The following is a 14,614-nucleotide window of genomic DNA, read 5'->3' on the forward strand; positions in this document are numbered from 1 at the left end:
ACACAAGTAGTAAGAAACTGATATATGATTGCCAAATATAACTCAATAGCTAACAATATAACTCATTTGTTACTTACTTCAAAAGATGCATTTAGAGTAATGAATATAGAAAATGAATACTAGTTTTTGTTGATACCTCGGATGTTTACCTCAGCAGTGTATCGAGAAATCTCAACACATCAGCATTACAGTGCTCCCAGATGCCCACAAATCAAATCAGAGCAAAAATGATATGAAATACATATATGTTTCTACCATAACCCTCTTTAAGAAGTCAAAATCGAATAGAGCTTCATGCTCAAAAGTCAAAACCTTAATTTTTCTTGGTTCTGAAATTATCCTTGAGCAACGTAAATTGCTTTTTGCACTGGTTAACAGTTTTCCCAGGAACAGCAGCTGCAACCCGCTCCCACCTCTGGTTAGCTTCTTTTGGAAACGTCTTTAAAGCTTGAATCAGCGCCTTTTCTTGAACAGCAGACCATACATCTGTCACCCCGTTCGACACGCCATTCGCCACACCATTCGCCACAACTTCAACTGGGCTGGAATTAGAAGATACCCCGTTGCTCTCTTCCCGAGTTGTAAGGGGAGATGAAATCGACTGTCCGGGCTTCTTCTTTTCGAGAAACGAATCAAATGCTTTTGTGGGGTCGGGTTTTTGAAGAAGCTCGGTTTTAGTCGCCTTCAGAATCTCGTCGACCGAGCGTCCGGTGCCAATGTAATCCGAAATAACCTCCCACCTTCTTGAAGTTCCCTTGGGGTACTTCTTTACCCCTTTTCTCAGAAGCTCAATCTCTTCTTTCTCCCATGGTTTTTCCTTTTTCTTAGAGTTACTTTTAGGACCGTTTCCGTTGACTTTTACGGACCCATTTCGTTGAGTATTGTTTAAAGAATAATCTATCTGAGAACGATCTACATTCTTAAGTGCCTCCTCTAGCAATTCAGTTTGCACACATTCTTCTTTTGCTTCGATATTGTCACACAAATCTTTCAATTTTAACATGTCAAGTGACATACACAGATCTTCTACATCACCCTCGGTAAGATTACACTGAGACACGACGTTTGCTGATAAAGTTCGAAGACGAGATCGTTCTTTACGTAACAATTTCTTTTCTTTTTCTTTTATTTTCTTTTGTTGTGAAGCAGCTTCAGCAGCTTGTTTATCTTCTTCTTCTTTCTTAATTCTTTCTTCTTCTGCAACTCTAGCAGCTTCTTCTTCTTGTTGTTTCTTTACAACGTACTTGGCCTCTTTTTTCTTCTGTTTTTCTGCCTTTAACATCTCTTTTCTTTTTTGCACTCTCGGGTCTCGTTTATATGCGTTGTCGACAAGTGAGCGTATTCTCGTATGTTCTTCTTTTCGAGCTTTTTCTGAAAGCTTTGCGTTCTGTCTTTCCATCCACCTTTTATGGTCACGTGATTCAGCTTCATCGAGATCAAACTCGTCATCATGTGGAAATTCTCTCCAACTTTTGAAAGCGTACCAAAAGTCATAGAAAGAATCAACGTCTTTAATGGACAAATTCTCATCTCCTAATGAAGGAATCGGTTGATTAACTGACCAACGTCCATTTCTCAAAAAAGCGGGTCCAAAAACCTTAAAGAAATCTTGTGGGGCACAATCAGTTGGAATTTCATCATCAAACTCATCAGTGGAGTCATAAATTCTTCTCTTCACAGGGTCCATTAAAACCTCATACGCTTCTTGAATTGCCTTAAAATGGTTCTCGTTTTCTTCTTTTTTCGCAAGTTTAGCAGACTCGGTTTTCTCTAAAAGAATAAGAGCCGCCTGTTTGTCAGGATGATGTTTTAAAGCAGTATCACGATACGCTTTTTTAAGTTGATCCTCAGTTGCTAAATATCTTAAATGACCCAACCCTAATAATGCATAATGGTCTTGTTGGATGATTCCATCTTTAGACTTCTTTTTACCTTTGCTGCTACTATATGAATCAGATGATTGCATATACTCTTGTTCTTTCTCTTTTGACAAATTCTCATTTTCGTTATCATCGTCTACTTTATCTTCAGTAAAGCAACCAGAGAGTTTCTTTGCAATGTCATGAAACGAATGTCCAGCTGGTTCAAACCGTGAAGCCTTATGTGGAAGACAATTTGATGAAACGTGAATTGGCTCTCCACTTAAAAGCTCGTTGGAATAGGTGATTTGAAGAATGCTTGCTTTGGCTGTCATTGTTACAGCAAACCAAGCATTCACAACTCTGAACTGCATTTAAACGAGTATGATTAATAAACCAATGAGACCATAAAAACTATAAACAGAAGTACTAAAACACTATCGAGCATTGAATGTATCATAGATTTGGTAGTTCATACGACAAACCACATCACACGTGGGTACAGGCAACGTTGCAAACACAAAAAATGTACCATTTTCTTTACAACAACAACAACAACAACAACAATACCCAATCCCATTTGAGTGGGGTATGGGGGAGGTGGGATGTAGACAATCCTTCCTCTATCCTAGTACCATTTTCTTTACGTGAACTATAAACTTTTTATACACTTCAACAAGTTTTTTTTTTATTATTTTCTTCTTAAATAACATGCTGTGCAAAAGAAACAATAAATAACCCTTCCCGCCCTCTCGTATGTGCTACACTAAATCAGCCCATCTTCAAAAAAAAAAAAATATATATATATATATATATATATATATATATATATATATATACAAGAATGGCACAAATATCCCAGCACAATGAAAAAATCATCCGCTATGTAATATTCATCCCCTTCTCGAGTGACAATATCAATTTAACAAGAACGTAACCTTACTACCATTATTCGGTACTTTCAACATAATTAGAAAGTTTTAACATTCTTTTAATGCAAATAGATTGTGAAATGAGCAAAACGATCAGTATAAGTATATTACATTTTACTGTTCAAAAAAGTAAATTTCTACAAAAACTAATAAGTAAAGTCATTAATAATAAAAACACTCACCAAAGTTTCGAGAATTTGTTAATCGGAGAAAACAGTGACTTTATAAACTACGGAATTAAAAACCGAGCACATCAGGCTAAAAATAGATACTAAAGTACAAGCATCTAATTATAATCTTAATCAATATCAATGTACATGATATCACAAAATGATGATAAGAACTCAGATATGTAATCAATTACTTTCGAATTAGATGCATTTATGTAAACAGATTGGAGATACAAATGAACATGAATATGCAAACAGTTACAGAAATTAATATGTATCTACTGGCAAAAAGATAACATATTGTTTCGATTACCTGATAAAAGAATCGATGCAGCTAATGCAATGAAGCTGCGCGAATGAAAAATTGGAAGAGTGAAATTAGGGTTTGAAGTAAAAGGGAAGAGAGAGAGAGAGAGAGAGAGAGAGAGAGAGAGAGAGAGAGGCGTAAATAGATGTGTGAGGGAAAGAGATTTGGGGTTTAGGGTTCGATGGGTTTCTGGGTACAAGCGGGGGTTAATTAAGGCTTTCCACACCCAATTTTACCCCCATCTCCAGTACATAAATTACTTACTCCCTCCTATATTAACTGTGTAGTACTGTGGTAATTTGACTTTGAATTTTGAGGTTTCTTGAGTTGTGTTAGGAGTAGTTCCGTGACAATGGATTTAACACTGAGGTTCGGTGTTAAATTATTATTTAATTATTAAATTTTATATTTAATATTTATTTTAATGAATATATATTTTATTTAATATATAATTAATATTAAAAAATCATAAAATGAAAACTAAAAGTTCATTACATTAATTTAAAAACAATACAATAAAAAAACTAAATTAGAACTTATTAAAAGAAAAAAAAACAAACAACTAAATTATCCGTCGTCTACTCCGATTCGATGCCTTCGTCGTCATTCGCACCCGATCTCGATTGTAAATCCCTACGGGCATCGCGTCGAATTTGCTCCTTAAGGTCATAAATTAGTTCCATGTCGGCTTCGGTGGGAGCAATGTTTAAAATCCTTAAACGCATTTCAAGTTACTTATCTTGATAATATTTCCTTTTAAGGTCGGCCGTTTTTCAAAATTTTCCTTAACCGATACACATAGAGACTCACGAGACGAATGGGATGAAGGGTTGGAATCGGACGACTTTTTCGTCGATTTTCTTGGCTTTCCTTTTGGACGTTTCAATTGATCGGGACCATACATTCCCGCATTAGGATTTTCATCAACACTTGCACTTGCAACATCTTCGTTCAAATTAATTACGGGCTCACCAATATCTTCAATAATTACGGTCTCACGTCGTTTGTTTCTCGTACCGATAACAACGGGATAAGGATTTAGCCACTTTGACTTGTCCTTCAAAAAATTCCACGCTTGATAACTACAAAAATTCTTTCCACGGTTCTCGTCGATATATTGTTGTTCACACTGCACACGAAAATTAAGGTCGTTATCTCCGCTTCGCCAATCTTTCTTCAAACGACTAACAATTTCATTATACTTTTGACATTCGCCATTCATTTTCGTCCACTTAGACGACGACAGATCCTTAGATCGAGCACATGGCGGATTTCGTCCGTAACCAAAAACCAAAAGACGCACCTACAAATTTATATAACGAATTATAATATAAATATGATATATTTATATATATATATATATATATATATATATATATATATATATATATATATATATATATATATATATATATATATATATATATATATATATATATATATATATATATATATATATATAAAATATATATTTATATCTAAATATTTAACTCAAAAAAATATAAGAGAAATATATACCGGTTTGGTCGTTGTCTTTGAGTGAATCTTCGGAAGTATGAACCCAAGCTTTCGCCAAACGTAACTCATCTAGCTCGGACCACGGGTTCATCACGACTCCAGTACGTCTTGCCCTCGTTTTTTTGGTCGGTTCTTCCTCAACCATCTTTTTCTTTCCTTTATCGCGAACACGTTGAGACGTTGGTGTTGGGACTTCGTCTTGAACCGATTGCGTGTTCGATTCGCTAAGTTGTTGACTAGACTTCCAAGCCATAAAATGTTCCATGTCTTCGGGACTCATCAATGGGGTTTGTGGGACTTGAGTTTGTGAAATTTGTGCTTGATGAGCATAATTTTGAAACGCGTTTGGTACGTTGTGAATGGGTGTAAACGGATTCCATTGACTCGAGTATGGGTATATGGATCGTGTAAATTGTTTGGATGGTTTGGATAGTTTGCGGGATAGTTCGGACAACCTCGGTTGGAAAAGTTCGGATTAATTTAGTTGGGAAAGTTGGGATTTCCTTGATTGCTAGACATTTTTTGTGATTAAATTTTTGATGTATAGAAATGTCTTAGAAAAAGAGTGAAAGATGTGTGAAAAAATGTAACACCCCGTTTTTCTAAACATGACGCTTTGGGCGTCATACGGAGTCCAAGGATAGGTGTGTAACTTTTAAACCGCATCTACATAGTTACGTATGACTTAAAATGGTTTAAGATTTGAGTTTGGGGTGCAAACTGGTAATCTGTCGCGTTTTGGAGGGGAGTATCGCGTTTTGGTACGTCGCGGAACGCGACATTCATGCTTGATACGCGACAACTTGAAAACCCCAATCCCTGATCGATATATCGCGTTTTGGTTGATCCTGTCGCGTTTGGGGCCATCGCGGAACGCGACACGCTGGCAGATCTGATTTCCAGCTCGTTTTTAAAGGGCATTTTGGGGGTGTTTTGGTCATTTCGAATTATGGACGAATTTTAAGGCCAAAAATCTGGCCAAACCTTATCTCTATCTCATTTTACACCCACACAAACACTCTCAACCATTTTTAGAGAGATAAACCCATTTTTAGAGAGAGAGCTCGATTTGGGGAAGAAGAAGGTCGATTCGGGTGAAAGCTCAAGTGTTAAAGTTGTTCATCTCGTTCGTGGCTACGTTGTGGTTGTATTGGTAAGTTCTAACTCTGAGTTTCATTGTTTGATTTGAGATTCAATGTTAGGGTTTGAACTTAAATTGTCAAGAAACCCACATAAACTTAAGAAGTAAGTTTATTGATATTATTGTTTGGGTTTAAAGTTGATGTTGGCGGGTTTTGGGTTGGTGAATGATTTAGCTTTGTCTAAGGCTTGTAAATGGTGTATAATCACTAGTGTTAGTGATTATAGAAGTGTTGGAAACCATTTTGGATATATTTGGTTGACTAATTTTGAAATGGGTTAAAATTAGAATTTAGGTGTCATTTTGGGTAAGATAAGTGTTTAACACTTATGGTTGGGTTTGATTGGCGTTATTGGAACCATTATCACTCTAGTTAGTGATTATTGGCGAGTTTGGGCATGAGTTGTGCTTGGAAGTGCATTAGGGTCATTATGGCACTAGGTGTCGATATGGGTTGGTTTGCAATCCACCCTAATTGTGTTGTTTTTTATGTGATAAATGAAATATGTGCTTTCCATTAGCGATTTTGGATTTTGGTTTTGCATCCATCAAGATTTCAAGGTGAGTGTCAATATACTATGTGCATATGTATGTATAAGATGGGTGCGAGTTGGGTGAAGTGATCCTCGGCTATAGAGCTCACTTCACATATAGGTGGATTTGATGGAGTTGTGTAATAGGTCCAATTGGCACGGTTGTGCGTTTTGGTTGACCATCTTTGGCGAGGTGCACACTTCGTGTGTACGTTATCACATGGGCTTGTGATTTGGATAACCCTTATGATGTGGAGTTATATAATCCTGATGGCGTGGGATTGGTATTGAGTTGCGGTTGAGTAACCCCGATGATGTGGATTTATATAATCCCAGAACCGTGGGTTTTGATTTGGGAGGTGAATCACGTGTGGTGCGGATTCACGGTGACGCGTGTAGATTCGGTCATCTTATTGAGGTAGTGGTCACGTGTGGTGCGGATTCACTAGGGCTCGTGTATGTTCGGCCAACCGCGATGTTGTATTGGCATTGAAGATAGTAGTCGCGTGTGGTGCGGATTTAATAAGGCTCGTGTAGTTTCGGCCAATCTTCATTTGGTATTGGGTTAAAGGGTTAACCTTGGGCGGTTTACACATTGTTATATATATATATATATATATATATATATATATATATATATATATATATATATATATATATATATATATATATATATATATATATATATATATATATATTGTCGTATTGTTGTGATGTAGCTAACCCTCCGGGTGTAGCTTGTTGGCGTTGTACATATCGTTGTTGGTGTACTTACATTGTTGATATATTAGCATGTTGTATAGAGATCGTACGGCATGCTTAGATTAGCTTGCCTTTATGCTCGGACTCCGGTATGTGCTACGTGATTATTGTTGTGTGGCGTGTCCATTTTATGCATATATATGTATGTAGAATATTCTCACTCACTAAGCATTAGCTTACCCTCTCGTTGTTTACATTTTTATAGGTTCGCAAGGTGGCGGCATGGGTAAGCTTGGGGACTAGTGCTTGTGGGTTGCTTTAGAAGATTGTGCTTTAGACTTTTGATTAGGATTGGGTAGCGTTCCCAATCACCATGCTCGGTTTTGTTGAAAAGTAAAATAGTCGGGTCAAGGTTTACCTTGTGGTTATGTCAAACGGGTCTTGGGTTGTATGCCCGTTTTATATTTCAACTTATGTAATGTATGTTTTAAAGTCGATTTAACTTACTATTGTAATGAAGATGTTTTTGGAAACATAATTGGGACCTAAATGTTGTAAATATTATTACGTTAAAAAAAAATATGGGCCGGAATACGACGGGTTGGGTCGTTTCAAGTGGTATCAGAGCATGGTTTAAGGGATTTAGGCGACTTGAGATAGGTGCCTAGACTTAGACTTTTGTGTGTGCTTATTTGTTGCGAGACTTGTAGGAGAACGAGTTGGACGGGGATTGGTTAGTGCCTTAGCGTGTAGGTGAACTAACTAGGATTGTGGCTTGTATCGTGATATTATTCTTGCGTGTGTTTATATCGCTTTGCATTTGTGAATATCATTGAGCATGATAGTCGTTGTACTAATGAGTTGAGTAGGCATGTGCACGTAATAATGACTAGCTACCATTGTTACGAGTACAAATCGTGTCTAACAAGTGATGTACGATGGATATTGTGCAAGATGGGGAGGTGTTGTGCGTGTAGATTTTTATACGTTCGTGGTTTAATCGTTTTGCATTCCTTAGAATGAAGATGGAAGATGAATACGGAACAGACGGGCCTACTCATGAAGGAAAGAATGAGTTAACGGTAAGGGTTGAAGCCGCGCTCAAACACTATGTCTCGAGTTTGGCCAACGAAGTTAGACAAGTAGTCAAGGAGACAATCGAAGGACGGGTAACCGAAATGATCCGAGACCAAGTGACTAAAGTTGTAAGGGAAGAGTTTGAGAAGAGGTTTTCCAAACCTCGAGGTAGTGATGATGAAGAAGTACTTGCAAGGTTAGAGTCATATGGTGCTCCTGGTAAGAGGGCGCGAAGTACACCTAAAGGCGTCGGGAATGTGAATAAGAGGAGAAAGGGAGGTTACATTCCTACGTGTTTTAAGTGTGGAGAATGTGATGACCCGGAAAATTTCGACTTATTTAAACCAATTCTCTATACGATTTATTATTTTGACACGTTAAATAAAGTCTGTTAGATTGAGTCTCAAAAATTTTAGAACTGTTTCATATATACAATTACCTTTGACTACTCTCGACGATTCATGAACAATTATATGTATGTATATATATGTACAAGTAAAAACGACTTTCCTACAGTAAAACACTATTTGCTACAGTAAAACACTATTTGCTACAGTGAAACCGTATTTTGCTACAGTGCTACAGTGAAAACGACTTTGCTACAGTGATTTGCTACAGTAAACACTATTTGCTACAGTAAACACTATTTGCTACAGTAAACACTATTTGCTACAGTACACTATTTGATGTCGACGAACTAGCAAACAAAACGGGAAAGGCGGCCATGCGATCGCATGGCAAAAACACTGAAAACTCATGCGATCGCATGAGCTACAGTAAATCGAAAAGTACTATAAAAAGGCCAGTTTGTTCGACGATATACTTCACAACATATTTTCTTATGTAAATCGAATTTTAATTTATAATTATAATTATAATTTTAATTTAAGTTAATAATAATAAGTATATTCGAGGGTGTTTTAATTCGGGTTTCAAACCGCTTTAAGCTAAGGAAATATTGGGTATTGTTTGGGGTATTGTTCTTGAATCCAAGGCCAACCATACAGTCGTCTACCGTCATTACGTCTACGCAATTTGCCTACAATATTGAGTCTCAATATTGAACTGTGAGTTTATAGTCTCCCTTTTTAAATACTTTAAATATTTTTGGGCTGAGAATACATGCAATTTATTTTAAACGCGATAAGACACAAGTACATACTAAATTCTACACTGAGTTAAACCGAAAATCCCTTAGCTTTGGTAACTAGTAGCTGCCAGTACATAGGATATGTACTAGTGGGCGCGAATAATTGTATATGGATCCATAGGGCTTGACATCCCCGTCCGAGCTAGAGCGCTAGCCTTTTAACGGACGTATGTTATTTGAGTTTAAGACACGTTGGTTTGCGTGTATTAAAACGAATGGGGTAATTATCACTATAGCGTTAAGTTTAGTTACCAGGGTGCTCTGTTACGTAGAATCTATTGATAAACTTTTGATGAAATCTTGTGGTCTATCTTTATATATGTTTATGACTCGAGCAATTAAACCTATAACTCACCAACATTCGTGTTGACTTTTTAGCATGTTTTATTCTCAGGTCCTTAGAATGCTTTCGCTATGATGTGCTTGTTGCCTGCATGGAGTCTCTCATGCTTTGTACAAAGTTTATTGCATTCAAAATAAAACTGCGTTGTGTAATAAATAATTGGACTGTGATGTCAACCTGTAAATTAAAGACTTATGTATTTCGGGGTTTTGCTTATACCTAAGCACTTGCCCACATGTTTATAACCTTCTATGTTTAGAAAGTCACTTATTTTAATGAATGCAATATTTTATCAAAACGTATCATATAGAGGTCAAAACCTCACTGTGGAATCAATGATTAACGTGCCGCGTCAATAGCAATTTTGACGGGTCGTTACAGAGAAAGAGGTCATTTGGCACGAGATTGTACGGGTGTACCTCCAGGCACGATCAGGCTCTTTTATTGTCGGAAGGAGGGACACCGAAAGTCAGAGTATTCCGAATTGTTTGACGATCGGGTTAAGAGGTTGGAGCGCGACTACTTGATGGTTAGTGGAGCACGAAAGCCCAACGATGCTGCACCAGGTACTTTTAGTGCGATATTGTATGTTGTTCGTTTGTAATAACATGCGGTGTGTACGTAAGTCTTAGCTAAACTTTATTCTCCGCTGGAGAAAATCCGTAGCGAGCGGTTTACGTTTATGGTTTCGGGTTGCACTCAGTAGAGTGTATGAGTAGTGTGTTGTGCCATGACTCCATTGTGCGAATCTTTGGGGTGCTTAGGCATTTGGTTGGTATCGGGTCGTTAAGCTCGTTCGAGTGAGACCCTCAAGGTTTCGATTGTGTTGTGCGTATTATTGTTATGGGTGACATTCCTAATGGAATTACCCTACGATGGCGTTTGTATTGACAGATGAAGGTCGTAAGACTTGGTGCGACCAAGCATTCCTTAGTGTTTGGGAAATGTTTCTACCAAGCCATAGGAATGGGCTTTGGTGTTCGGTTGTTAAGCGTGTGTTTGCTTTTGTGTTGAGGATGGTGAACCATGAGGTTCATCGGGTAGATGGAACCCTAGAGATCGAGTGTTTTGATCTCGATGTATGTCGGTAATGGAGTCTATGTGACGCGATGTCAGGTGCCTTTTTATACCTATTGACATGATGTGCGACTTCGATGGTTGTGGTTACATTGTACTTAGGGTACCCTATAGAAACCCTTAGGTATATGAGTGACTAAACAGAATTTGACAAGCCATAGCAGTCGGACGATTGCAAGAGTAATGTTTTGTGTTCGTGTTAATGAACGATTTGAATGATGTGGAGAAGGACGATCCAAAATCCTTTGGGTGCTCAAGGTTGGAGCAAGGTATCGTGATGGGTATATTATGGAATACAAAACGGATGGATCTTGTCTTTCTTTAGCATGTTAGTTGTATGAGTCTCGGTAGGACGGAGACTGACTCGACGGTTGACTAAGTCAACATTGAATGGATGGTAGTTTCGCGGGATACTTTTATCTCGATGATGTGGTTATGGAACGGAGTTCTAAGTGGGGGAGTCTGTACTCCCGCACGGAGAGGTTTATAGTAAGTTGATATTGGGCGATGCTCGTATAGATTCGAAGCTAGCATTGAGACCTACGTTGGTCGATTGTGGTAAAAGTACGGTTTGGGATAAATTGTACTTATGATTTTGGATTTAAATTATCACCGAGGTGGTAATGTGGTAAATCTCATTGGGAGATAAATGGACGTGTTCGACGAGCAAGGTGAGATCCCTCGGTTAAGGGATGTGCATGTTGGATTCTCTTCTAGAGAATTATTGTTTTGTGCCTATGTACGATATAGGTGGTTCTTGCTCGATTGTGATGGCGCTGGGTACGCGTACGAATGATGCGTGTACAAAGAGTTCAAGTGAGTGGAATAATTATACATGGATGTATATAGTGTATTTACTTGTGTGTTATGGTATGGACCACGGCGCCGGTAGTGCCATAGCATGTGCGGATGTGCTATGATGTGAACCACGGAGCCGGTAGCATCATGGTACGGGTGTTGTAAGGTGTGAACCACGGAGCCGGTAACGCCTTAACGTGAGTATGACTCAAGTTACGATGTGAACCACGGAGCCGGTAGCATCATTGCAATGCGTATGGTGTGAACCACGGAGCCGGTATCACCATAACGCGTGTATGGTTGACCATATGGTTTGTATGGTGTTGGAAGTAGTGTTATATCGGCATGGTATAACATTATCGGGAAATGTGAGCACCGGTGGGGAATGGGAGTACCATTCCTGTGTTGTGATTTCGGGAAGTGATTCGCATGTGGTGCGGATTCACAATGACACGTGTAGATGCGGTCATTCTATTGGGATAGTGACTCTCGTGTGGTGCGGATTCACTAGGGTACGTGTATGTTCGGCCAATCCCGATTGTTGTTTAGGTGGAGGTAGTGAGTCGCGTGTGGTGCGGATTCGCTAAGGCGCGTGTAGTTTCGGCCAACCTTCATGATGTTAGTTTTGAAAACTATTGGTTGTTTTATACGCCGGTGGCTCGGTCAGGAGGACCATGTTGTGTGATTAGTGACGCAATAGCCGTGTTTTCCTCACGTATTTGCGGTAGTTGCGTATTAGACGTGTTTGCGCACTATGAGGGATGTTAAGTGGTAAGTGTTATCCGTAAGGATTCGCTTTTTTCCGGTCTTCATCTGTTAGGTTGTTAACCTTATTTTGGTATGTGATTGTTATTAGCATTGTACTTGGTATGGGTACGCTAAGGAGTTGATATCTCGGTACGAGATTGGTAGACTGCGGATATTGTGTGTGTTGCATGTCTTAGAATACGTGCAAGGGTGTATTTGGTAAATGGAATGATCTTCGGGTTAATGGGGAATGTGGTGGAAGTCGGATTGGAACGTTTGTTTGAGGACCATAGAGTGTAGGTCCGGATTGGTTAAGTGGCTAGGATCACGGGGACGTGATCGAATTTAAGTGGGGGAGAGTTGTAACACCCTGTTTTTCTAAACATGACGCTTGGGGCGTCATACGGAGTCCAAGGATAGGTGTTTAATCTTTAAACCGCATCTACATAGTTACGTATGACTTAAAATGGTTTAAGATTTGAGTTTGGGGTGCAAATTGGTAATCTGTCGCGTTTGGGAGGGGAGTATCGCGTTTTGGTACGTCGCGGAACGCGACATTCATACTTGATACGCGACAACTTGAAAACCCCAATCCCTGATTGATATATCGCGTTTTGGTTGATCCTGTCGCGTTTAGGGCCATCGCGGAACGCGACACGCTGGCAGATCTAATTTCCAGCTCGTTTTTAAAGGGCATTTTTGAAATGTCCCGTTCTTATTGATTAAAAACGTTCCATATTAATTGATTTCGTTGCGAGGTTTTGACCTCTATATGAGACGTTTTTCAAAGACTGCATTCATTTTTAAAACAAACCATAACCTTTATTTCATAAATAAAGGTTTAAAAAGCTTTACGTAGATTATCAAATAATGATAATCTAAAATATCCTGTTTACACACGACCATTACATAATGGTTTACAATACAAATATGTTACATCGAAATCAGTTTCTTGAATGCAGTTTTTACACACTATCATACAAACATGGACTCCAAATCTTGTCCTTATTTTAGTATGCAACAGCGGAAGCTCTTAATATTCACCTGAGAATAAACATGCTTTAAACGTCAACAAAAATGTTGGTGAGTTATAGGTTTAACCTATATATATCAAATCGTAACAATAGACCACAAGATTTCATATTTCAATACACATCCCATACATAGAGATAAAAATCATTCATATGGTGAACACCTGGTAACCGACAATAACAAGATGCATATATAAGAATATCCCCATCATTCCGGGACACCCTTCGGATATGATATAAATTTCGAAGTACTAAAGCATCCGGTACTTTGGATGGGGTTTGTTAGGCCCAATAGATCTATCTTTAGGATTCGCGTCAATTAGGGTGTCTGTTCCCTAATTCTTAGATTACCAGACTTAATAAAAAGGGGCATATTCGATTTCGATAATTCAACCATAGAATGTAGTTTCACGTACTTGTGTCTATTTTGTAAATCATTTATAAAACCTGCATGTATTCTCATCCCAAAAATATTAGATTTTAAAAGTGGGACTATAACTCACTTTCACAGATTTTTACTTCGTCGGGAAGTAAGACTTGGCCACTGTTGATTCACGAACCTATAACAATATATACATATATATTAAAGTATGTTCAAAATATATTTACAACACTTTTAATATATTTTGATGTTTTAAGTTTATTAAGTCAGCTGTCCTCGTTAGTAACCTATAACTAGTTGTCCACAGTTAGATGTACAGAAATAAATCGATAAATATTATCTTGAATCAATCCACGACCCAGTGTATACGTATCTCAGTATTGATCACAACTCAAACTATATATATTTTGGAATCAACCTCAACCCTGTATAGCTAACTCCAACATTCACATATAGAGTGTCTATGGTTGTTCCGAAATATATATAGATGTGTCGACATGATAGGTCGAAACATTGTATACGTGTCTATGGTATCTCAAGATTACATAATATACAATACAAGTTGATTAAGTTATGGTTGGAATAGATTTGTTACCAATTTTCACGTAGCTAAAATGAGAAAAATTATCCAATCTTGTTTTACCCATAACTTCTTCATTTTAAATCCGTTTTGAGTGAATAAAATTGCTATGGTTTCATATTGAACTCTATTTTATGAATCTAAACAGAAAAAGTATAGGTTTATAGTCGGAAAAATAAGTTACAAGTCATTTTTGTAAAGGTAGTCATTTCAGTCGAAAGAACGACGTCTAGATGACCATTTTAGAAAACATACTTCCACTTTGAG

General features: G+C 37.9%; 1 protein-coding gene across 2 annotated transcripts; it reads right to left on the reverse strand.

Moving 5' to 3' along the window:
• Positions 1 to 203: 203 nt before the first annotated feature.
• LOC139857645 (uncharacterized) lies at positions 204 to 3,429 on the reverse strand. 2 transcript variants are annotated; one of them, XM_071846464.1, is made up of 2 exons: positions 3,275 to 3,429; positions 204 to 2,222 (listed from the first exon to the last, which is right to left on the reverse strand). In XM_071846464.1, exon 2 carries the CDS (start codon positions 2,192 to 2,194, stop codon positions 314 to 316), a length of 1,881 nt encoding a protein of 626 aa, XP_071702565.1. In that variant the 5' UTR covers positions 2,195 to 2,222; positions 3,275 to 3,429; the 3' UTR covers positions 204 to 313. The 2 variants fall into 2 exon arrangements, with proteins under 2 accessions (XP_071702565.1, XP_071702564.1); XM_071846463.1 differs by having other exon boundaries at positions 204 to 2,227.
• Positions 3,430 to 14,614: the final 11,185 nt, after the last annotated feature.

The sequence above is a fragment of the Rutidosis leptorrhynchoides genome, chromosome 7 (assembly GCF_046630445.1).
Source record: "Rutidosis leptorrhynchoides isolate AG116_Rl617_1_P2 chromosome 7, CSIRO_AGI_Rlap_v1, whole genome shotgun sequence".
Lineage (NCBI taxonomy): Eukaryota > Viridiplantae > Streptophyta > Magnoliopsida > Asterales > Asteraceae > Rutidosis > Rutidosis leptorrhynchoides.